We start from the raw sequence: 20984 nt of genomic DNA, 5'->3' as shown, positions 1-20984 counted from the left end.
TGGCAGCATGAGGTGTAGTTTTGAGCAGGATTCTGAGATGCATCGTTGGTATTTTATATTTAAGGTGCAGATAGTTTAGTAACTGAATAATAATAATGTTCCTGTTAGCTGCAATATTGAGTTTAATCAGGTGTGTTAGGAAATGCTATGCAAATGAACTAAACCTAATGGTTGTCTCTCCTGATTTTGTCTAGCACATGGAGAAGATCTCCATGCTGGCCTTCCACCCTGTGAAGATGCAGGGCTGCTATGAGAGGGTAGAACAGCTGAGTCTGGAGGGTCTGCAGCAGAGGTTTGACGTCAGCAGCCCCTCTGTTTTTGTCCAGAGAGCTCAGATCCTCATGAGGGAGGTGAGTCTGTAAAACCCCACTCCTATCCAACCATGCAGCACAAGGCCAGCATGAGCACATCCCTTGAAAAATGATTCCTTCCACAGCAACGTGGAAAAAAAAAACACTTCATTAATTAGTCTTGAATTCCTGCTATTTTGGGAATACGATCATTTTTTTATTTCGAATGCCAAGAGTCTTCTCTGGAGGAGGAAGGCTTTTTTTGAGCAGCAGATGTTTTGAATAAATGTCAGTGTCTTTGTCTGTATTTCATATCTCGTGTGTGTGTGGTTGGTATGTCTCATTTGCTTAAATTGCGGTTTGTGGTTTTGTGGGTGCACATCACATGAAATACACTACAAAAACATGCTGTTATTGTGGTAAAGGGAGTGTGTTTTGCTCATGTCATAAATACTGCTTTTATGCTTTAATCTACATGTTGCTTGTCCAGTGGTTACTAACCAAAGACGGCAAACGTTGTCATTGTCAGCTGAAAACCTTAAACTATTGTGACCTTTGGTAATGTTGAGGAAAAGGATACAATCAATATTTTAATTTCAATGTTAGTCAATTTACAATTTATTTGATGTCATTTTAATGCAATCTGTTGGTCCGTTTGTCATGAATTAGGATATGGATAGCAGCTTTTTAAAATTAAATTAACAAAATCTGTCATGAAATATTTCTTCAAGGTCTTGAAAAGTCACCAGATTGCTTTTATTGCTTGAGTCTTCTAAGAATGAATTATATTTATATACATTTGATGTATTAGATGTACATTTTATAAAAGGTAAATAAAGGAAGAATGGTTTCAGACTGCTTTAGTATTGAATACCAGTAGCAGTAGCTCAGACAGCACAGCCGTGTGGGGCCCATATGAGGAGCTCAGATGGCTACCAGCAGGTTTTGTCCACTTAAGGTTGGCCCAAAAATATATATGTGCTCCAGGGTCAGTGGTAGGACCACGATACTTTGAATATAGGGCCCATATAAATTATGGCAGCCCACCATGGGCCTATATAGGCCATATTTGTCCCATAGAGGCAACTAACCTGAGTCCAACTAATAACCCATTTACTAACCCACACTGAGCCCATGCCCATCTTGAAGCCAGGTGCTGAAATCATCTACAGTGAACTTTCAGTCATTATTGCCTGCATTGTCTTTGCTATAGAATAGACACGGATCATTGGAGATCTGATTGGGTCCCTTTAAAACGTTAAAAACCAGCATTTTAGGAAATCCAGAATGACTGTCCAAGCACTGGAGGTGTTTTTGTCAATGGAACCAAAGCTTGCTTTTGGAACAGAGGGAGTGGTGACACAAGACTAAACATGTTCTTGTGCATTTTATCAGAGCAGGATCACAACTTTTTCACAACCCGTTTTCTTATTGCACTGGTGGCGCCGCCTAGTGGAGAATGTGGATGCCATGGTGACAGTTTGTAGTCATCTTTTTAAATGAGTGAATTAAAGGGATATTTATTTGTGCACCTGCAGTGTGTGTGATATACATAGAAAAGTGTAAAATCAAATAGAACACTGTAGGACATGCATGTGGTGCCACTATGCTCAATGCCAAGTGTGGGCTAGAGGGAAATAAAGTCTCCCAGCATTAGCTGTGGAGCAGTGGAATAGCGTTCTCTAGAAAGACGGGGTTAAAATCCAGTACCTTTTAAGGCTCCAGATTTAATTTTCCAACATCTGTACCTAACCTCTCTTATTCGCTTTTGGGTGAAAGCCATCAAATCCTCTCAGCAGTATTTTAACATCTAGTCTGAAGTCATTCTAAAAGAGAAAATGTTACTGCAGCCGAGGGGAAAAGACTCATGCATCATTTTTACTAAAATCAAGGGTATCGTTAAGCAGGTGTCTACAAACTTAGTGTAAATTGGTTTCTGTTCATGTTGCTGGTGTACAGTTGGAATCAGGTTGGTGGGGCATGGATTAAACCTAGCCATGGACTGAATTGTACTTTCAGTATGTAATAATAATAAATATTGCTCCTCCTTAACCTAGGATTAGACTAAACTAATCTGCTAAAGTTTCTGACTACAGGCTCCTTTTGGTTTTATGTTTTTCCATGATTTTATTTCAGATAGTTTTGGATCATTTCCATTGGGTGACTTGTCCTTAATCATTCACTCAGAGTGAAAGACACCTAGTGCATTCAAATATTTTCCAGATTAATTGTACACATTATTCTGTCTTTGTTTCTGTGTCCTACAGCAAATGGACAATGCAGTGTACACATTCGAGCAGCTTCTCCACCAGAGCCTGGAGGGTAAGGAGGAAGAAGACCTCTGCAAAACAATCCAGAAATGCCAGGACCGGGTCATCAAGGTCAGCTGGAGGAGGACATCCCTTACAGCACTAAATATTTGTTTAAAAATTAATATTAGCATTTGCCCTGTATGTTTAACGCACATGTCTGTATTTTATCTCTGCAGAAATTTGACTATGACAGCAGTACAGTTCGTAAGAGGTTCTTCAGGGAGGCCTTGCTTCAGATCTTTATCCCCTACATGCTCAAACAGCTCTCTCCATCCTGCTCTGCAGTAAGACCCTCTGTACAATGGCTATAACAAGAACTTGTTTTATTGCCTGTCCACATGCTAAGAAAAATTTGCTTGCAGGATTTTCCTCGGTTCAAAGAGCTGATCTTTGAAGACCTCTCACGTTTTATCCTGGTGGAGAACATCTTTGAGGAGGTGGTGCTTCAGACAGTCATGAAGGACATCATGATGGGTAGGACACCGCATCTCAATTGTAACATTTCAAAATCACACACACACACACACAACCTCTGTTTGATTGCAAAGGCAGTTTTAAAAAAGTAAGTTGGGTAAGAGCTTCTAACTTTTGTTTCCTATTTGCAGCTGTGAAGGAGGCTGCTGTTCAGAGGAAGCACAATCTGTACAGAGACAGCATTGTGCTGACCAACAGTGACCCTAACCTGCATCTGATGGAGGACAAACCCACCATCGACTGGGCAGAGGAGTACGGCGATGGGAAGGAAGAGGTGGACGGGGAGCAGGGAGACTCTGCTGCCCACAAGAGACGCAGGATGAAGCAGGTAGTCTCCATGATCCAGGAAGACGGAACGGCCACAGCTCTGCTCGCTGAATCCTGCCTTGAGGTGCCAGGGGTGGAGGACATTCCTGAAGAAGAGGGGGAGGGGGATTCAGTAACTAAGTCCTCCTCCAAGTCTGAAAAAGAAGCATCCAATGAAGCCAATGCCCAAGAGTGTGTCAGTGTGCCACCATCTGAGGAAGTGCCCCCTGCTTTACCCAATGGAACTACAATAAAGGAGGAAAAAACTACAAATTCCAGCAAGCAAGAGCCTGTGCCAAAATCTCCACAGGATCCAGAGAGCAAGCTGGCCATAGAGAGCGCCATCCAGGAGATAGACGATGCAGTGCAGGAAGAAGAGAGTGCGCAGAATGAAGAACTGCCTCCGAAGTCAGAAGAGCCCTCCTCCAGAAAAGAGGCGGAGCCTGCACCTGAAAGCCCGATAAAGGATCAAACAGAGCCAGCATCAAGCCACGAGGATAAGACCACACCCCCAAGTACAGAGGAGAATCAGTCCCCTCCAGAAGCAAAAGAACCAAACACGCAATCAACACAACAAACGCAAGGCCAGGAAACGGTTGCCACAGAAACCGCTTTGGGATGCCACTCGGAACTACAGCAGAGCCCCGTCGACTCCAGCTCTCATCACCAAGACGACAGCGGCTTCCAATCACCTGCCGGTGAGGTGGCTGATGGGGAGGAGCCTCAGACTGCCTCAGCAACTACGGAAACAGAGGCAGGAAAGGGGAAGCACAATGACTCTGAAACTGGAGAAGAGGATGCTGGGAAAGAAGCTGACACACCAGCCACACAATCGTAGATCACTAAAGGAACATAACTCATTTGCATTCCATTTTTTAAACATAGACTTTAGCCCCCAGCTGTACAACGGTGATAGTCTGACAGATGAGGATTGTTGGTGTTTGTTGTTTCGTTTTGTTTTGTTTACACTCAATATCTCACACTCCTTGTCTTTTTCATTCACCTAAGTCTTATATTGTCACATTTCACTTTGTGCACATATTTCATACGGATAATACATAAGGATGGGCTCTGTTCTAAGTGGTCAGTCTATACTTTATTCTAATTTACTCCATATTTCAATTGTTCTTTTTATAGCTGGGCTTTACTGTAGGCTGCGGTGATATCCTACCACTGAGAATGCAGACGTGGATTTGATTTGACAGCCAGACTGCTTAACACTATGCAACTGACTCCATGCTGGTCATAAGAAATGGTTTGGCGTGGTGTACACATTTTTATTTGAAGTCTTTATCATAGGCCTCATATTTCTAGCATCAACTACAAATTGAAAACACTGAATTTTATATTTTCTATTAATTTTTATATATTTTTTTGCAGAGTGAGGGTACCCTGATATCCAAGTCCAGGTGGAATTTTATCCTTTTGTTTCACTAAATATTAAGCTAAAACTTTTCCATGTACCCAAACTAGAGATGGCAAGATCACAGCGGAGAGATTATCCATTTTTCTGACAGGTTTAATCACTGCCAGCAAGAGCATCGTCTCTGTACAATTCAGTGACAATTTACTTGAACGCTGTTACAAAATATAAATCTAACCATGTCATAAGCAGCTGTTTCTGACGGTGAGTTCGACCTGGTTACATGAAGGTTATGTAAAAAGGTTCAAGTAAAGTGTCAGGTAAGTCATGTCTTAAGTCTTTAAGAACCCACCATCATTATGAAGTGAGGACTGCAGGTATCTTCTCTGACTACACTATATGATCTTTATCCTTTAAGAATTATGCATGAGATGTTAATTTTCATTATGTAAGATCCTGATTTCAGTTAATCGTATTAGGTGACTCGCCTGCTCTCTGCAGTCGTAAACTTGTAAATGCTGAAGATGATTTATGTAGACTGACAGTTTAATAAAACAGATGTTATTTTAAAAGGTGGCTTTGCATTTAGGGCGAGTGTTTAGCAGCAGAATGCTTTGTTGTGGGTTTGCAGGCCAGAAAAGTGCAAGTGGTTTCAGAGGGGTTTGCTGTATTTCAGAGTTAAATGACGATCAGTAAAATTGTTGATGTGCCGATGGGGTCATTTTGGTGAAATCTGACCCAGTCTACAAGTCGCCTCTTTAGAACACTTTCACCATGTTTTTACCATCATTTTTACTCTCTGGGACATGACTTCAGTCTGTCTGCATATGCAGTTTAAAATGTAATTGTTTAATGCTTTTATTTATTATCTTTTGCACTTCATTGCCTTTCAATATTTTATTTTGCCTTTAAAATTACTGGTAATAAATCAATTAGATTTGAGATGTGCGCGTTCCAGTCATTTTCACCGCCTGAGAGATGAGTAGCCTTTAATATTAACACTCATTAATACTGGTGTGCTTTGCTTGTTGCTATGGTTCCTTTGGACCATTAGAGGGCACTGTGACCCTTTCACTATCCTCACAGTATCTTGGCCACTGTCAATGTCCAGATGAAAAGGAAATACTTGTAAGTTCTTGAATGAAGACCAACTTCCAGAGGGATCCTTCACTCAGTTTAAAACACTGCTCACTTGCTGTGACGTAGCTTATCTGTTGCTGTGCTCCATTAGTGTTAGTCAACCTCTAATCCTTCATCAGTCGTCACAGGCGTATTCTCAACCCAGCAGTGACAGTGCTGTGTCTGAATGACTCCTACCACTACCCAGATATCCTAATGGGGTCTTGACTACTGAAGAACAGTGGGATGAATCAATATTTGGAGCAGAGATTAACGAGCACCGAGTGCAGAAACAATGACAATTTAGTATTATGGCCAGGCAAAAAAAGTGAACCAAACATGGCCAGTAAATGACTTGGAGATGGCAACCATTTCCCCAGCACGTGTGTACTGAATTCCTGGACACTTTTCATGTTCTATCAATGGAAAATATATTTGATGAAGTGAGATTTTTCAGGATAATGCATCTCTCTACAGTGAGCTGCCAGCAAACAGTCGGGATCTCTATCTGATTGGAACAATATGATGGAATTTAAAATAAAAATCTATGAAATATGCTTGATGTTAAACCATTTTGGCGCCTCAAACGATTCCGTACCAATTATCAATTATATATTTAGATTCCATTATTTGTTTCACAACTTGGTCAAAAAATATGCCGTTAAAATATTTTCATTTGATTTGAGGTTTGTTTCGCGAATTCAGAATGGTGAGATGTTAAACCCCCGCGAAAATCGTGTTCTGTTTGTATTTGCCACGAAGAAAAGCACGAGTCTCCATCATTTGCTGAGGAAGTAGGCTATAGAGCGTTTATCTCGTGATACCGAGTTTCCGAAACGACATGAACACCCACAGTTCACAAAACCGCTCGCTACCGGCGACTAGCTGTTGCTTTTTACAGCGACTCGCCCTCGACTTTAAAATCTAAGCCTCGTATCTGCAGTTTCCCGAAGGCGTCCGCGTTCATTCCGCTCGTAAACACAGTCCGAGCTTTCCCACACAAACCTGAGAGCGCGCGGTGACGTCATCGCCCTGATCTGCGTGCGCGACTCCGAGACCGGAGAACGGTTACAGCAGAGAACCAGAGCTCAGAGCGGACAACGCGGATGTGCCCAGAGTTCGACACGTAAACACAGCGCTTTCTCGTTGTTTCCTGGCTCCGTGTGCGGGGGGTGGGATGCTGAGCCACGGGACCCGCGCTCCGACAGCCGCCTTTTAGCAAGCTCCGCAGCAGCAGTAGCAGCATGTCTCCGACCCGGAGAGCAGCGCTCAGCACTCCGAGGGCCTCGCTTCTCACCCGGGCTCTCATCCTCACAACCGTCGCCATCAGCTCCACTGCCGCAGGTACTTACACCATTATCTCCCCCAGCTCCAGTGCCTTCTGTTTACAGGCAAGCTGTGTACTGCTGTAGCCTCATATGTTTTACTGATGTGGAACCAATAGAAAATTCCGAGCTCTTTATTTTATTTTCAGCAGTAGGCCTGTTTTATTTATATGCAGTCCATGAGGATATATATATATATATATATATATATATATATATATATATATATATATATATATATATATATATATAATTCATATTAACTGACGTCCTGTTAGATTTGGCCTAAATTTAGCCTCAAATATATTTTACATTTCTAAATCAGTCTGTTTGTTTATTATGTAATATTTACACAGTTACTGTTTGTTTTTTGTCAATAATTGTGTTGATACAGTACTTTTTCTTTTTCATTCTTGTGGGAGCCAGTGATGCAGTTATATTCAAAGCTTAATGTTATAAAGTTAACAGTGTGTTACATTAGCTGTTGCTAGTTTGAGTTTGCTACTTGTTAAGAAAGGTCTTGGTGTAATATATTTATAAGGAATTGATGGACAGAATTCTGGTTTAGCCTCCTGCATTAAATCTGGCCTCGTATCTTTATTTCAGTCATATTCCCTGAAAATAGAATCAGAATGTGTAATGGTTTGTTGACATTTTGATGTGATTTTCAAAAAAAAAAAAGTGTATTTCCTTGAACGACACTACAGGTAGAATAGCCTGCTCTGCTGTCACTGGCTCATAAATCTTAATCACCATCTAAATGATGTGCCTTTGTGTTAGGCTCCATACCTCGGTCCTTGGTCCTAACCTGTTTAGCTCTCTTTATGATTGAAAGCCTTATGATTTGGACTATTGGTTATTAACCATCAGCAGAAGTGAGGCATAATGAAGGCCATGGGTCCTGAGGCTAAGATGCTGGGGCAGAGCAGAGCTAAGTGTACTCAGGCACGGCGCATCCATCTGGCCGGGGGAAAACAGATTAGCCATATGTGACGCAAATGTAGGAGACGTGGACCCTCTGATCTGTCTTCAGCAAAGGCCCAGAGTGGTCACTGGAGCTAACACGCACATACTTCAGACCAGCTTCCCTTTAATAATTCATATGGCCCCTCTGTGCTTCTTAGGAAGCTTTTGCTCAGTCACAGTGATATTGTAATATGTAGCTTGTGGCATCTTTCTAGCAATATACAGCTAATTAAATTAGCTTCTTAATAAGTGCTTACATAACCATGTATAAATCTGTCGTACACATCCATTTTAGCAGTTGTGAACACGAATGGTTGGCTTGGGTAGAGGGACGCTGGTTGAAATGAAAGATGGAACCATCGCTACACGTGTTGTAAACAGTCTCAGACATTACAAAAGATACATTAAAGATAATTTTACTTTGGAATAACCCTTTACAAATCACAGCCGCCCATGTGCCTGGTTTATCTTTAAGATTGTTGTTAATTTAGCCTCTTATCTGCATGGAAACTGGCAGTCACGCTGCACAGAGAGAGTGAATGACCAACACATTCTTTCTGCCACTCAGGCATGCTGGCGTTAAGATAGCAGTGACAACCTTCAGTCAGGGTTACCCCTATATGTCCCAGCATACGTCTAACACATTCAAACCCACAGCTGACCAAAGTGCAGTTCATGAGTTGGTCAATATCTTTGTTATATTTTCAACCGTAAATGAGCAAAAGAAAAATTGAAGATTTGATTCTAAATCCTTCCAGTGTTTCTCTATTAACTGGTTTATTGTGACATTTACATATATTGTACAATACAGCTGTTCTAAATAACATTAGTACGTGAACATGCAGATTGAGTAAATGTTTTTAAAGGTAGCGTTATGGTGGGACGATTCGGCCAAAATTTATATCACAATATATTCCTACATTTCAGTCAATGCAATATAATTCTGATATCAATATGAACAGGATATAAGCCACAGAAAAAACTGTTCAGAACACAGAAGAAACACGACATCACTGTCACACACAAACCTCTTGGCTTAATGTTTTTAAACTAAATTTCAAATTGACTGCTCAACTGATGACAGCAGCCGGTAACGACGGTTAGTCAGTGACAGATGCTGTAAATGTTTACTGAAATATTGAAAACGTGTTTAAAAATCATATTGTTGTTATTGAAACATTTTATATTGTGATATATACCGGGGGTCCTCGACTTACGACGTCAATCGCGTCGTAAACTGATTTTCGGTGTAAGTCCGAACATACGTACATATTGTACGTAAATAACATACTGTAAGCACTTATCCTATCGTAACACCTATCCTCCTCGGTCCCGAGCCGCGTAACCGTGTATTCACACCAAACACGAAGTTCGCGTTATGACGTTTACAACACAAAACCGCTTAAGTCGAAACAAGGCTTTATACAGTAAATGGGAGATGTGTCGTAACCACGAAACATCGTAACTCGGGACTGACGTAACCCGAGGACCTCCTGTATAGATACTGAAGTATTGTCCAGCCCTAGGTAGGTGTTTTTTTTTTTTTGTTTGTTTTTTTAAATACCCCTTTTCCACAAGTGAACACTGTTGTGGGGTCTTCTTTACAACACACAATTCTCCCCCTGTGTAAACAGCCCTCTTCAGAACAACTGGTTTCTAAGCCTGTTCCTTTAAATGAGAACGAGCCACAGCTGACCCCACCCTCAATGCAGCAACAAAATGCGAGGCCCTCTTTTTATTTACTTATTTATTTATTGTTGTTTTGATTTTACAGTTCTCTTCTTTCTCTGTTTACAATAATTTTAACCTCATCATTACTCTCTCACATACCTGCAGATCCATTGCTGTAATTGGGGGGACTCAGACAAGCGGGTATTCTAACATATTCACACTTGAGGACAGAAGTAAAGCAAAATCAGAATGACTTGTTTTATAAAGCAGATCACACAAAAATAAATAAGTAGAATGTTTTATTTCACTGACCATGGGCTGGCAGGAACTCCAGGTGCTCAAATTTAAGTGCTTTTGTCTTCCATAAATTCCAACTTTATTGTAATTGTGGACACTTTCTGCTGATCCTTTTGTTATTTCCTCACTCAGGCAAAAAAAATCAGCTGAAATTTTTAATGATTAAAAAATGTAAAATCAGGTGTTTTGTTCTGTCAGCTTCAGTAAGAAGAATTAGATTACATCTGCAGCACTGGCTCCTGCCGCATGCATGCCGAGTGTGCACGATCCTTTGTTGGACCAACTAATTCAATCTTGACCTGTTATCTGGGTTTCGTCCGGCTGCTGATAGGACAAGTCTGATCTGTGCAGTGTTTGTGTTTCCATGGCGCAGGTTGTGTGAAGCAGTGATGGCTACAGTGTGAGCGAGGCTGCGTCTTGACTTGAGCCCTGTCTGCTGTTGCCTGGCAGTAGGGCTCTTTTTATTGCAGCTCACTGTCAACATGACAGAGCGCAGAAGAACGAGGCACATCCCCCAGGGGCTTGTTTGTTAAAGGAAGGATAGATTTAGTGAAGGTGTTACCGGAGTGAGTGTTTATCCTGTATGTAATTTTGTTACATGAAGAAACAGTCCAGCAACAAACCAGATGTTGTACGATAGCATGTTGCACTAATACATGCATTTTTAATTAATGGTATGTTGTAAGTTCATTTAAATTTTCTTAAACACTAAACATATTTGAAGCAAGTGTGTGACGTATCAGGTCCAATCTCAAATTGACCCATAAGCCCTAAGTGACCAAATATTGTGACCACGAATTCATCCATCAAAGTCCCAGGTTTTTTTTCTGCCGGTTATATACAACAAAAACAGTTTAAAAATATTTCTAACATCACTTGTACAAAATTAGTCATAAAAAAACATAAAATGAACCTTTTTTTTTCTCACGTCAACTTTCTCACATCTCTGCAGTGACTGTTGAGTAGGACTGCTTGTTAAAACTGGAATAGCATGCAAAGTTTTAGCACCTAGCTCCTTTACCCTGTTTTCCTGAAGCCTGTAGGGGTAACTGAAATAAATATCTGATTAAAAAAAATCATGTAACATACTAATTAATATCCATTTAAAAATATTTTTACCCTTCTGGCTCAGCTCCAGGGGCGGCACGGTGGTGCAGCAGGTAGTGTCGCAGTCACACAGTCTGTGAGAAGTTGGTGTGTTCTCCCCGTGTCCGCGTGGGTTTCCTCCGGGTGCTCCGGTTTCCTCCCACAGTCCAAAAACACACGTTGGTAGGTGGATTGGCGACTCTAGTGCCGTGTGTGTGAGTGAATGTGTGAGTGTATGTTGCCCTGTGAAGGACTGGCGCCCCCTCCAGGGTGTATTCCTGCTTTGCGCCCAATGATTCCAGGTAGGCTCTGGACCCACTGTTACCGTGAACTGGATAAGCGGTTACAGATAATGAATGAATGAATGGCTCAGCTCACTACTAAACAAAAAAATGTAATTCATTCATTCATTGTCTGTAAGCGCTTATCCAGTTCAGGGTCATGGTGTGTCCGAAGCCTATTGGCCGCAAGGCAGGAACACACCTTGGAGGGGACACCCATCCTTCACAAGGCGACACACACTCATTCATTCACTCACACACTCACACCTATGGACATTTTGAGTCGCCAATCAACCTACCATGGGAAGAAGCTGGAGCCCCCAGAGGAAACCCACGCGGACACTGGGATTACACAACAAACTCCTCCCAGACAGTCGCCCGGAGCGCGACTTTAACCCCAACCTCAGATCCCTGGAGCTGTGTGACAAGAAAAAAAATTTTTTTATATTTTTGACGGCTACAAATTGTTAGAAATATTTTTCAAATTTTCTGGTGTGTATAACAGGCACAAAACAATAAATAATGGGGAAACGAACTTACTTTCAACTGTTTTTTCATTGTGTTATTCAGAGCATTCTTAGATGCTCGACATTGAGTTTGGTGACCTCATGTGCTGCTGCTCCAGTGGGTGCTCGGATGGCTGTGGCATCTTCAGAAATCACATCACATTTGGGCTAGTTTTTGAAGCTCTGTCAGAACAGAGGCTGTTGAAATCACGGCCAGTTTAATTCTTTGTAATAAGAGGGGTTAAAAACAGCATCATAACAAGCTGACTTCGGGGAATGCGAGAAAAACGAAGGGGATGGGCCCTTTAATGTCTGTAAGCATGAAAAGCAGGTCAGCTCCAGAGCCTCAGTCTATGGGAGATGAATCTAATCAGTGAAAATAATGACACACAGACAAATCCACTTTCATCTGACATCACGGCGCCCAGCGAGTTGAACACAGTGTGAGATGATTCACTTTGTAGGGAGCTGTAAGTCGAGAAGACTGTTCACACGCCTCAGAAAAGCTGTGAAGCAAGTGATTAAGAGTTTGCACCCCTTGTGCAACCATGGGGAGAAATACACACTCATAATACAGCTGCTTATGGAGAACTCAAGCTGAAGAAAGTTATGCAACCACAAGAAGGTCTTATTGATCGTTTGCTTCGAGTGAGGAGGCAGAGAGCCTGCTGTTGATTCCACAGAGGAGGGAGATGAAGGAGAATAGGACTGTTTTGGCAACTCACTGAAGGCTGAGTAATTACAATTTTGGGCTGAATCACAACAGTGTCAGCAACTAGACCAAATATTCATTCATTTATTCATTATCTGTAAGCGCTTATCCAGTTCAGGGTCACGGTGGGTCCAGAGCCTACCTGGAATCATTGGGCGCAAGGCCTTCACACATTCACACCTACAGACATTTTGAGTCACCAATCCACCTACCAACGTGTGTTTTTGGACCATGGGAGGAAACGGGAGGAAACCCACGCGGACACAGGGAGAACACACCAACTCCTCACAGACAGTGACCAGGAGCGGGACTCGAAACCACAACCTCCAGGTCCCTGGAGCTGTGTGAGAGAAAATTTGGCTTTGCAGAGCTGGGCAGTTAGAAATCTCCTCCAAGTGTGTTGAGCTGTCTATTAGGTTTACGTGTTATGTAACATATAATTGTAATTCAGAAGTCAAACATTCTCCTGCTTTTTGGTCATTTTATGGTAACTGTTGCATAGTGTTAAGCACGGGAATTTGTTATTAGAAATTATAAATTAATAAATAAATAAAATGTAAGTATCAATACGCTATGTTCACTAACATCAAAATCACCATTTTTAAATAATATTTTTGAACACAATATTATCACCAAAAGCAGAAAAAAATGATGCTTGTGCTTTTTCTAGCACTTTTTTCTTGATGCACTTCAATGATGAATATTGACATCTATGGCAATTGTCATTGGTTAAGTGGTACCACTGGTATCTGTGAATTCTGGGGACAGTACCTAGGCTTTCTATAATTTTTTATTTATTTATTTATTTAGCACTACTAGCTTAAAGCTAACCCTAACCAAAATCCAGCCTTAACGTTTTCAACCTAAATTGCAATGATTTACAATGTAACCAGCTGGTGTTCCTCTAAAGGAAGACAAGTCCCACAATGTGAGTGTGTAAACAGGTTTTGGTCCCTACAATATGATATATACCTTTTAAAAACACACACACACACTTTCTCATACAAACAAGAGCTCTAGAGGCAGTGGGCACTTATACCCAGACTGGCTGGCAGCTCTCCCCACATCCATGCTCATGGGTACCTCACCTGTGGATGTTGAGGGAAGAGACAGCACTGTTCTTTCACACCCCGTCCCAATTTCCCTAACAGCCAGGGATTGAACCTGCATCTTTCAAGTTCCAAACCCACTTCTCTAATCATTAGGCCATGGCTCCTCCCACAGGGCAGAACTAAAGAAGTACTTGGGACACCACATTGTTTTCCAGACAATGCGTGTAAGGCCATGTTCTCTTTGTATGTTCTGTAGACGCTGAATGGTTGCCTCCTAATCAAAAGATGGCAAGTTCCTAATTCCCCTGCAGCATGACAACCTGTCTGGTGTGAGGATTTAGGGCTGTAGTGATGCAGCAGACTGACCTGAGAGAGTTCTGATTAAAAGTGGTTGTGATTGTTTTGAACTCCGTGGCGTGTCTGCGTGTGCGGTCAGACACGTGCGCTCCTCCTCAAAGCTTTCTATCTGTGTGTGTGTGTCCTCGTGCAGTGAGGTCAACTCTAAGCTGCTGTAAAAGAGGGCGTGTCATTTTGTCTGAGCTAAGCTGGAGCAGTGCAGGCTCTTAGTAAATCTCCCTCTGGGTGTTCACCCACCTCTTTCACTGTCCTCTCCGTGTTTCCGTCCATGATGATGCCCTTTACTTTATGGGGTGCGTTAGGGGTTGTTTCAGTTTGTTTCGGTGTGTTTTGTCATTCAACTCTATTTCAAAAGTTTTATTTAATAAATTTACGTTGTTGTTATTTCAGCACCATTTTCTAACATCTCAGAACCCTTTAGCATTAACCAACAGTCTCTGTTACTTTGTAAATGGAGACATATCATGAAAATACATACTTGTTTAGCCTATGTGCACATTAATTTGGGGTCTGGAGCTCAACCCAGTCAGTTATCTGTTGTCTGCCTAAGTCTGAAAACATTGGATACAGTAAGTTGTTGTGATTCTGTGCTTCTTACATAGAGTGCAGACACTTATTAATTGTCCCACCTCCTCATCTGTGATTCTGAGACACAGCAAAAAAGAGTGAAAATTCTAAAAACGATGTTTTCTGCTCTTCATTCCTCATTCCTGTCCTGGACTCTCATACTGAACTGAGCTGTGGCTAGTGCTGGGCGATATGAGCGCAAATCAATATCACGATTACTTGTATATTTTACCACGATTACGATTATTCATTCATTATCTGTAACCGCTTATCCAATTCAGGGTCACGGTGGGTCCAGAGCCTACCTGGAATCATTGTCGCAAGGCGGGAATACACCCTGGACGGGGCACCAGTCCTTCACAGGGCAACACAGACACGCACACATTCACTCACACCTACGGACACTTTTGAGTCGCCAATCCACCTACCAACAGGAAACCGGAGCACCCAGCGGAAACCCACGCAGACACAGGGAGAACACACCAACTCCTCACAGACAGTCACCCGGAGCGGGAATCGAACCCACAACCTCCAGGCCCCTGGAGCTGTGTGACTGCGACACTACCTGCTGCACCACTGTGCCGTCCACGATTAATGAACGGTTATTATGTTTTTGTATTTATGACCCTCATAGTTCAGTGACGAGGCTTGTGCTGTAGATATGCTTCAGTATTAAATATGGATATTTTTTACTAATGTTGCTGGGAGCTTGTTCTTCTCTTGTTTTCTGAGCCCTGTTTATATTTTCTGTGTGATTATGCTTTGGTCACTAAAACTGGCATTTACATTTGACTTTTTGTTTAATGTCACATTAATTATAGTCATTGACATTGTGTTTTTCTTTGGTACGAGCTGCTCAAGTCGCTCAGTTGGCCTCGGCATTGTGGCAGATAGGGGCCGAATCCGGTGACTACAGCTTGGTAATGGGGTTTTAAAGGGACAGTGCATGAAGACAACATGGGGACATAACAAAAAAAAAAAACAGTTAAAAATCATTGATATAATCGATATAGACAAGATTAATTAATTGCCCAGCCCTAGCAGTGGCTCATTCTCATTTAAAGTACGTGCTGAAACCAGTCGTTCTGACCAGTCGTACTATTTAGACAGAGGGAGATCGCTGCTGTGTTGTTTTATCCTAGTGGTATTTTGACTAAAGCATGTCACATTGTTTGTTGTTTCATTAAGACCCAAGAACTGTGTTCACTTGTGGACAGAGATAGAATAGTTCCCCTTTAAAGTGTTATTCCAGCTGATGCATCTTTATATAGGTTTGTGTAGAGCTGATATGGCGCTGATTTAGCATTTGTGCTTATGATAGTTTGATTATTGTGTGAATATAATTCAGCAGCTGGACAGAAACCTGGCTAATGTTTACTTACTAGATCAAACACTTTATATTTTCTTCAAATATACAGGTACAAAGCAGTCTTCTGTAATATGGACCTTGTAATCTCTCTGTAAACACTCTCAGGACTTATCTACCCTCAAGACTTTCACCGTTAATGCTGTTAATGCTGCGAGCTGCTGCTGACTTGTTGTGTAACGTGTCCTATTTACACTTGTTATTAATATACATCATTCACTGGCGCACTTTCAGTTTTACCTTGAGTTGTAATAATACACAGGAGATGTTACGGCACACTTGCGGTGTATAGGAGAGTTGCGAGTATTTGGCTGAATGAGAAGTTGTGCAGTGGCCTTGCTCTTCTCTTTCAGTCATCTCTGTCTGTATGGACTGAAGGCTTGTATCGAGACGAGACAGCACACAGCAGAGATGCAGCATTTTATCGAACCAGTTACAGGACACTCATACAACCTTGCTCATCTTTCTTTACTCTCTCTCTCTCTCTCTCTCTCATATATACAGGGCATCATCTGGTTCCATTATCTTCCTATCAGAGGGAAAGATGATTTCAAATTTTCCTTCATTTTGATAATGCGAGGAGCGGTGGTTAGTAATATCTAACCTCGCTTGCCTTACTGCAGATTTATTTTTCTAGGTTTTGTATCCATTTCTCAAGCTGTCCTTACAGGAAGGTGATGTTCCAGCCTTAACCGCTCATACACATGGCAGGCTATTGCACTGAGTATTGGCTGGTATTCAATAATAATACCGTAGAGAGTTTGCTAAGTGGACTGTAGAACGGAGGCAGCCAGCTGAGCGCTCACACAATGTAAATATGATTGCTGTCCACCTGCCATTTTTAAGAAACAGTCTATGCTGGAATTGTAAAATGGAGCTGGCCTCATAGGGAATGTCACAGTGGGGTCACTTGAATAAAGCTCTTTCTCTCATTCTGAACCACAATGACCCAACAGGCAGCAACTGGTTTAAAGTGTCAGTTTTCAAGTGGATCTACATTCACAGGTGCTGTGAAATGCTATAAGGTCTACAGAGAGATCAATCAGGCTATGGCAGTTAGGGCATTATTCCTGTATTATTGCTTCATTATATAAAGGGTGATTAAATAAATGGAGTGTCTCTGTAGAACAATCAGGAAGTAGAGAAGGAAAAATATAGAACCATGTTAAATGAGCTTAATATTGTAATCAGCTGAAGTAGCTGAAGTTATTCCTCACTGCATATTAGTTCTTAGGCATGTAATTCACTTCAATTCAATCTGCTAAGGTTGTATTGGGATTCGTACTTCCGTATAATGTTTACAGTGACTGTTGGACTGTTGGACTGGTGGAAAACTGAAGTAATATTTCCTAGCTTTAGTAGAACTGTGTATTTCAGTGTATTGTTTTACAGGCTACTCCCCACTTTACCCACATCTTCAGTTAGCCATTTACACACACACACGCACACGCAGAACGATTACTGAATCCACACTCATTGTGTTATATTAGCACCACTGACTAATCAGGAGCACTTTGTAGTTCTGAAATTACAGACAGTCAGAACTGTTCTCAGTCGAGCAGTGACACAGAGGGCTTTAAAAACTTCAGCAGCCCTGCTGTGTCTGATCCACTCGTACCAGTACAACACACAACAACACACCACTGCCACGTCAGTGTCACCGCAGCCCCACCCAAATCATACCAGATCTGTGGGTGGTCCTGACCATTGAAGAGCAGGGTGAAACAGGGATAAAGTGTGCAAAGAAATAGATGTGCTCCAGTCTGTTATTGTAGAACTACGAAGTGCTCCTGTGTGGTCTGTGGGGCTGATGAAATGGACAGTGAGTGTAGATACAAAGTAGGCGTTCCTAATCCAGTCATTGGTCAGTGTATAAGGGCAAAAGGAGACTGTGTTCAACGTCAAGTGCCTTGAAGGAACCATGTGTTTAATCACATCTTTCCCGAGCGATAGGAGTAGTTCAGAGACAGCATCTGCCTGACCTTAATAGGCCAGACTTTTATTCAGAAACAGCTGTTATAGCTTTATTATTTATTTCAGAGGGGTTCTGAATGCAGAATTTTATCTTATGTTTGGATTAAATTGAGCTTATTGCTGAATTAGGATTCTGACAGGCTCTTCAGTCTTGCTCTGATTAATGAGATTAATGCACTCATGCCTCACAGAATACAGAGTGAATCCGGAAGCAGGGGCTAATATGAGTGGATGACAAGGCTGAAGTAGCACGGCTCTCCATTTCTCACACTGACTGGTATTCCTCGTGACAGCAGCCTCTGCAGCCGTGCTATTTCAGGGAGCAGGATTATTATTAGATGTTCTTTTTTGCTATTCATAGGTGGAGATTAGTAGGGTGAGCTTTTACTACCATTGTGAAGGAATTTGTAGGTTACACACATTGTTGATTATTAGCATACATAAGCAACTAATTAGTTTAAAATAAACGAATAATAGTAAAGTAATAATGCACAGCAGCGTGCGAACATTACAGAACACAAACAACTGAAACGTACACAGAAGGCTCAACAACTAACGGTAAATACCAAAAATTTAAATCAGTGTTTCCACTTTTGTACTAATTACAGCTTTCATTTGAAGAGCACAATAGAGCAGTGAGAACCAGCACAGTTCCTTCATTCCCCCTCCAGCAGTTTTCCCGTTGGTGCTGGGGTTTGAACTGGCAACGTTTGGGTCTCAAGGCTTCTGTAACATTAAGGACACAGCTGCCCCAAAGAGTAGAGTACAGCAGAGACGGACGCAATTTAATTTTTGTTGGATTTGTTTATATTTTTTACATAATTAAACTAAATAATAATAATTTTTATTTTACAGTCTTTGTTTTTACACATTTAATGATATATTTTTAGCATCTGTTGTTAACAACAAGCTGTTCTCTTTTTTTTCTTCTTTTCTTATCAGTTATGTTTGATTCACATAACTTAGCAACACCTTTGTTCCCCTATGCATTTCAAGCTCAGTCATAGTTGAACAAATCAAAGAGAACAGCAAACAGTTCCCACTGTTATTTAACTTCATCCAAAGGGAAGGACATATTTGCTTGGAGTGAATATTGCAGTTGTTGGCATTCATCCACATGAGAACTGCTTGTTAATTCATGCTGGTCATGAGCAGGTAAGGTCATTAAGGAGCGATATTTCCTCTTCCTCTGGCTGTGTAAGCATGATGTTTTTTTGTTAGTGGATGACTGATTCTGTTTGTCATCTTATTTCTGAGGAAGCACTTTGACATTTCCCATTCTGCTGAAATGAACTCCCTGAAAAAACAGTGGGAGACCTTCAGCTTTGCCCTCTTTTTGCATTCTGTCTGGCTTTTTGTGTTTTTGGTAATTCTGCCTCAGATGGTCTGGTCCATGACAGAGCTAGGGATATGCACTCAGACTAATTATCTGTTAATTAACCACAGGAACAAAAAAGGGAGAAAATAGACTTTGAAGAAAATTAGTAAAAGCACTGAAGACTGAAAGTGGAAACAAGTTATCATTCAAAACTATTTCAGCTAAAATACAGTTAGTCCTTTTACATACAAATGTATGAGCTGTGTTCCAAGGGCTTGTTCACAAGTCCAACCACGTTAGCCTACAGCATATAGCACTGTATGGTAGTAAACACTCGACTGGCTTGAGTGGTGAGGTGAAATAAGTTACTGACTGGATGATAAGGAGGGGGAGGTAATAAGAGGAGGACAATATCCATGATATACTCAGTTTCTCATCTTGTCTTGTCTTAAATATATTCTTTAGAGAGTAACACTGTGTACAGTCAGATATACCTGTCCGTTCCCAATAATCATTCTGATATTATTAGTTTTTATATGCATAAGTACGAATTTCTTTCTATTATTCATTCATTATCTGTAACCGCTTATCCAGTTCAGGGTCGCGGTGGGTCCAGAGCCTACGTGGTATCATTGGGCGCAAGGCGGGAATACAGCCTGGAGGTGGCGCCAGTCCTTCACAGGGCAACACACACACACACTCACACCTACGGACACTTTTGAGTTGCCAATCCACCTACCAACATGTGTTTTTTTTGGTGGGTTTCCAGAGGAAACCCACGCGGACACGGGGAGAACACACCAACTCCTCACAGACAGTCACCCGGAGCGGGAATCAAACCCACAACCTCCAGGCCCCTGGAGCTGTGTGACTGCGACACTACCTGCTGCGCCACCGTGCCGCCCTGTTGCAATAGTGTGTTGATGAAATTTAAGAAATTTAATAAAGTATTGTTTAGTGTTTTATCATATCACCAAGTATCGATATTGTCAAAAAGCCCTAAATATTGTGATACTATATTAGGGCCATATGGTCCACCCCTACAAATAATATATTTTATTTTTTTATTCATTACTGCTGGTTTACTGGTGGATTGTTCGTCATAGGAGCTCCACATCGGCTGTTGTTCTTTGACACCTGACATATGCTGCCCTTCACATACCACCACATGATCATATCATGGCACAGAGTCAGTGGCTTACAGTTCTCAGTGGGGGCGTCATCGTGTTAAAAGAAGGTCTGAGAGAAGACCTCCAGTGGATCTCATTGCTCTTCCCTCTGTCGAAGATGAGGAGGTTGCTAGGCGACTGTTAATTGAGGGGAATGAGAGCAGGTTCCCATGGGCAGGAAAAAGGCAAGCAAACGAGTGGCGCTGAAGGAGAAAGGACGAAAAGAAGAAAGACTCAGCTCCTTCTCAGCTCTTCTCCAGTGAGCAAAAGCTGGTGCTCTCTGCTCCTCATGCCTTCACACCCAGTCAGAGTGAGAGATCACATCTCTGCTCCAATGCCTCCTGCCTCTCAGATCCTCTCTCATTCTGCAACAGTGGATACCAGAGGAAGTGGGAATGCAGAGGGAGTGTGCTGCCTATAAATGGCTTATGACATCTGATAGCGAAGCTGGATTTCAAGAGCGAAGTGCAGCA

General features: G+C 41.7%; 2 protein-coding genes across 2 annotated transcripts in view; both read left to right on the top strand.

Annotated features, from left to right (window-relative positions):
- Positions 1–5661, top strand: part of LOC136677207 (protein Niban 2-like) — a 38025-nt gene extending 32364 nt beyond the window's left edge. The window contains exons 10-14 of the mRNA XM_066654673.1: positions 195–350; positions 2558–2671; positions 2779–2886; positions 2965–3076; positions 3208–5661. Coding sequence (XP_066510770.1) covers positions 195–350; positions 2558–2671; positions 2779–2886; positions 2965–3076; positions 3208–4220 — 1503 coding nt within the window. The 3' untranslated portion in view covers positions 4221–5661. The remainder of the gene's footprint in view (positions 1–194; positions 351–2557; positions 2672–2778; positions 2887–2964; positions 3077–3207) is intronic.
- A 1254-nt stretch (positions 5662–6915) lies between these two features.
- LOC136676839 (neural proliferation differentiation and control protein 1-like) overlaps positions 6916–20984 on the top strand; it is a 40514-nt gene continuing 26445 nt past the window's right edge. The window contains exon 1 of the mRNA XM_066654093.1: positions 6916–7208. Coding sequence (XP_066510190.1) covers positions 7109–7208 — 100 coding nt within the window. The 5' untranslated portion in view covers positions 6916–7108. The remainder of the gene's footprint in view (positions 7209–20984) is intronic.

This window comes from Hoplias malabaricus, chromosome X2, assembly GCF_029633855.1.
Source record: "Hoplias malabaricus isolate fHopMal1 chromosome X2, fHopMal1.hap1, whole genome shotgun sequence".
Classification (NCBI taxonomy): Eukaryota; Metazoa; Chordata; class Actinopteri; order Characiformes; family Erythrinidae; genus Hoplias; species Hoplias malabaricus.
Note: the sequence above shows the minus strand (reverse complement) of the source record. Positions and strands in the feature narration are given on the sequence as shown.